This window comes from Glossina fuscipes, unplaced genomic scaffold (assembly GCF_014805625.2).
Source record: "Glossina fuscipes isolate IAEA_lab_2018 unplaced genomic scaffold, Yale_Gfus_2 28, whole genome shotgun sequence".
Lineage (NCBI taxonomy): Eukaryota > Metazoa > Arthropoda > Insecta > Diptera > Glossinidae > Glossina > Glossina fuscipes.
The window spans coordinates 2,903,972-2,908,494 of record NW_023998423.1 but is presented as its reverse complement, the minus strand read 5'-3'; the positions used below and the strand labels follow the sequence as shown (position 1 = coordinate 2,908,494).

General features: G+C 33.9%; 1 protein-coding gene across 3 annotated transcripts in view; it reads right to left on the bottom strand.

Moving 5' to 3' along the window:
• Positions 1 to 833: 833 nt before the first annotated feature.
• The window catches only part of LOC119636701 (uncharacterized protein DDB_G0286591), a 10,715-nt gene continuing 7,025 nt past the window's right edge, over positions 834 to 4,523 (bottom strand). For all 3 annotated transcript variants that reach the window (XM_038032257.1, XM_038032255.1, XM_038032258.1), the window contains exons 3-5: positions 2,345 to 2,886; positions 2,102 to 2,249; positions 834 to 1,569 (exon numbers count right to left, since the gene is read on the bottom strand). In XM_038032257.1, the coding sequence (XP_037888185.1) occupies positions 1,225 to 1,569; positions 2,102 to 2,249; positions 2,345 to 2,886 (1,035 nt within the window). In that variant the 3' untranslated portion in view covers positions 834 to 1,224. The remainder of the gene's footprint in view (positions 1,570 to 2,101; positions 2,250 to 2,344; positions 2,887 to 4,523) is intronic.

Here is a 4,523-nt window from a genome sequence, read left to right as displayed (position 1 = left end):
TGAGAAAAAAGGCATAATATGCGAAGTGGTCGAATATGTAGTCCGAGTCAATCTAATTTAAATAGAACTCGCCCTCGAGGCGAAATACATCAGTGCACCAAAGTGTAGATTCAACAAAAGAAATCATTGACATAGGGACAGACAAGTTTGGATTGATTGGGAAAATGGTCCTAAATTGATCAGCACAAAAAAAGATACACCTATCCTAAGACCTTCTGATTGCTGTGTGAATCCGCACAAACTTAATGTATCCTGTAAGGTACATTGTAAAAGTATCGTAGGGTATAAAAAATAAATACAAATCTCTATGTAACATGTAAATAAATTTTGGTTAATGTTTTCTCAAGCATTTTCGTTTGCATTGCAAGTTCTACGTCATAAAGACAAATTCAAGCCTTCGCTCTCTTCTAAAGAGGCGAAGCTCTCCTTAGGCTTTATAATTAATCGCTCAAAAATCATGATTTAAAATGAAATTAACGCAGTAAACTACGTCGAAGCATAATTTTGAAGGAAATTAAATTTTTCTTTATATTCATGTAAAACTTTCCCATAGAAATCTCATTTGAATGCGGTTTAATAAATGGTTTGCATTTAACTTTATGCCGAAGCCATTACTAGCATGTCTGGCATGACGAATACAAATCCTTATCAAGAGGCAGGGAGGTAAATAATGGATAATAAGAGATTCGGTTGGAACCGAATTAATTTATTTTGTTTTTATTTTCACTTTTTTTCACTTAATTGTTTCAATAAAGTTTTATTAATTAATTATTCAAGTTGGCACGTAAATCTCTAAAAATAAAAAAAAAAAAAAAAGAAACGTCACGTGCTTACAATCGTTTTTGATTATGCTGCAAGGTTAATTAATGATCTGTTTGTGTTGTTGTGTTGTCCATTGTTGTAATATTTGTATTACGCTTGGTTTAATATCATCGTTAAGCATAAGTTTTGATTCGACTCAATTCTAATGCACTACTTTTTAGCAAGGCTTACAATTAATAAAGTTTCGGTTGCTATGACCTCTCTCGTGTGTTGCACATGTAACTAATAATCTTAGATATAGGTAAGAAGGCAGAGCGAGCAAAGGAGATGTACTATCTGAATATCTTTTATTTTTTATATCAAATCGCCAAGTTTTTCCAAGTTACTGTTGCTTTTGTTGTTGTTATTGTTCGTATTATTGTTTCAAGCGAAAAAATGAAAACAATGCTGTTGCTGTTGTTATTATTCAATCGCATTTAAATTTTGTGCTTGCTTTGTAAGTAAACAAACCGACGAACTCTCATCATCATCGTTATCTATTGTTGATTTGTTGGTTATTTTTTGTTTACTACTATTATAGCTATTGATTTTATTGTCCTTGACATTGTTGAGTGCTGGTTGATTTCTTTTCCCTTCATCATCTAACTGTCGTTGGCATTCATTGCATTCATTGCAGTTATCATCAGTCAAATCTAATTTCTGTAAACTTATTAAATCGAAATTTTGTGATTCAAATTCATTATCACTTAAATGCAATGAATATTCCGAATCACTATCAGTTTCATAATCGTAGTCGAAGTAACCGCTCTGTAACATAGAATAGAATAAGCATGTTCAAATAAGTAAAACAATACAATGGCAAAGGGATCTTTCGTAAATACCCTACGTCACCTTGCTTCATACAATTAGCGGCTTTCAGAGATAAAGTATTCTATGGGATATGGATGAAAAAGTGATCTAATCCGAAACATTTTCAATAGAATTCGTTCTTGGGTCAAATTTCATCAAAATAATTTGAAAATTGGAATCCGTAGATGGAACACGAGATGGGACACGAGACGACAGACAAGCTTAGTTCGATTCAGAAAGTGACTGAGAATCGATCAGTGTTCTCTTCCAAAGTTCATATCATCAGAGCATCTCGAAAATTGCAACCTGTGTAGAATGAACACAGAAAATTAAGTTGGACCGACAGACAGACAAGGTTAGTTTAATAAAAGGCTGATCTATCTGGAAACGTTCTCCTTATTGCATACATTCGCACAACCTTAATATGCTCTCGTAGCACAAATGGTGTAGGGTATAAAAAGGAAAAATAAACGAAAATGTACAAATTTACCTGACAATCCATGCAACGGCAATTATCGCATAGACTGCAAGTCAGAGGCCATAAATCTTCAGCATTTTTATGCTGAGGCGACAAATGTTTGATTTTATCCCCGTTACAGCATTCGTGCCAGTATTTGAAATTACTATTCGTTTGCGAACTGAGAGTAGAATAAAAAATAAAAAATTTTTTTTTATTAATTTTTTTTTTATCTCTTATTTTTATGATTCCTTTTAAGTTCAATTTACTGCTTACCTTTTACTATTTTTCGTTCCCTCATTTTCCAATAATTTCCAGAATTTCGTTTTTTTGGCCAGCAATTGTGATTTGTTGCCACTTAAATTGGTTTTTAGTGTTTTATTGCTGCCGATAAACGTGTAGGTGCTACCGATACACGCTCTACTAAGCAATGAGGACGACTCTGCATGTTCTGTATTCGGTTGTTGCTCTCGTTGTTGTTGCTGTTGTTGGTGTTGTTGTTGTTGCTGCTGTAGGCGAGAATGATGATGACGATGACGATGATGATGATTTTGATGTTTAGTATTGTGGTTTGATTTATTGGTCATAAGACTAGTACTGCATTTGAATAACTTTTGTAAAGCATTCGCTGCAGGCGAACACATTGATGCTGTCGATGTAGTGCATGGCGTTACATTTGACGATAACGACGACAAAGCTGATGTGTATGCTAACGGTTTACTACTTTGATTAGTTAAAGTTTGCGGTATTGGTCCGTAATGGTAACCAGCATAAGAAGATGAATTGGTGTTAAAAATGTCCGTTCCATGTGATAAAATCTGTAAATAGACAAAAGGTGCAATAAAATGGAAAACGTGATAAAATGCTTTCATTGTATTCCATGCTGCCTGTGTGTACATCTACACATATGATATGCTGTTCAAAGTGTGCTTTGAAAGAATTACGAGCAATTTCTCGTAATGCAGGGGAGTGAGCATTTCTTCAATTATTTTTACATCCTTTCGAATTTCCTTGCGCATTTCACCGTAAATGGAGCGATTTTGCGGAGCATATGAGTTTAACTTTTGTGTCCAATTTAATCATAAGTAATATATAATTTAAGAGAGGAAGGACAATATCTAATAAGAATAACAAATATATTTACTTAAGGGATTAAGTCATTGTCGCAACTCAAAAGAAGGAAGAAGTGTTTTGACAATTTCTTCATGAATGGAAGGAAAGGCAGCAGAATTATAATATTGAAGGCAGTGATTAGGTGGATAATAAATTAAAGTATTAAAAAAAAAAAAAAAGATTGTGTGTGAAAAACATTCAAAAATTGCAATGCCGCAGCCATTCTCTCCCTCACTATCAATTTAAGGAACTCTGTGGCAAGCAACGCAACTGGCCCAAATATGAATTAAAGAAAGAAGTAAAAAGACTATAGTAGAGCGTGTATGGGAAATAGACAAATATATGGTCCGATCAGAACCATTTTCGGTAGCGTTTGTCCTTGGGTCAAAACATACAAACAGTTGCCACCTGCAGGTAGGTTGAGCGTAAGAAAGCAATGCGGACTGATAGCATTAACACGATGTAATAATAGTTGAGTTCATCTCAAGTCATACATTCGCACAAAGTTATTACAAGCGGTGTAGGGTGTAAACAATCCCTTAATCTAAAAACTCGTGAATGTTTCTGCAAACTCACTATTTTCGCGCAATGACTTAGTGCTTAAATTATTAAAATTTCACTGCGTATTTCCTTAGGAAATCTTAATCTGAAGAAATTCTAAATTCGAATCAAAAGAATAAAAACTAACGGTTATGTGCTGCGTGCCGTTCTAAAAAACCAGGACTCGAGAAAAACGCACTTGAAAACTTTAAAACACTGATCAAAATTGGATTATTTGGAGAAAAATTTTGGCGACATTCACTTCTGCGCTAAGGAAGGAAGTTAATAATGAATGCTCTATCGATTTTGGACGACTACGGTGAAGAAAGGGACACGGCAGCAGTAATGGTTGGTGAAGGCTGAATTTACCAATCATTAAAGAGTTTCGGCTTCTGAACGCTGATTGCTTGGCCAAGTCGAGCAAACGACATAGAAACACGAACTTTATTCAGAAAAATCATTACAGTTTTTTAGAAGTTTTGAAATGGCGAAGACTAACTTTTGTAAAAAAAAAAAGCGAAAAGTAAAATTGTTCGATTCCCACATGTACTTGCGGCATTCATTCAATATATTTAGCGTTCATTGCTAAGCTCAAATTTAATGTATGTAGAAATAATTCACATAGCAGTATAAAGATATAAAATAGTTTATGGTTCATTTTAATTTACGAACCTTTCAACTTTTATATTTAATGGTATGTTCTAGTTTTTTAAATAATATATTCAGAAAGGTTAAATGTCGCACCTTCTCTTCTCAATTTAGGCGGAAGCCTACAAATGTTGAAAAACAATACATACTCGAG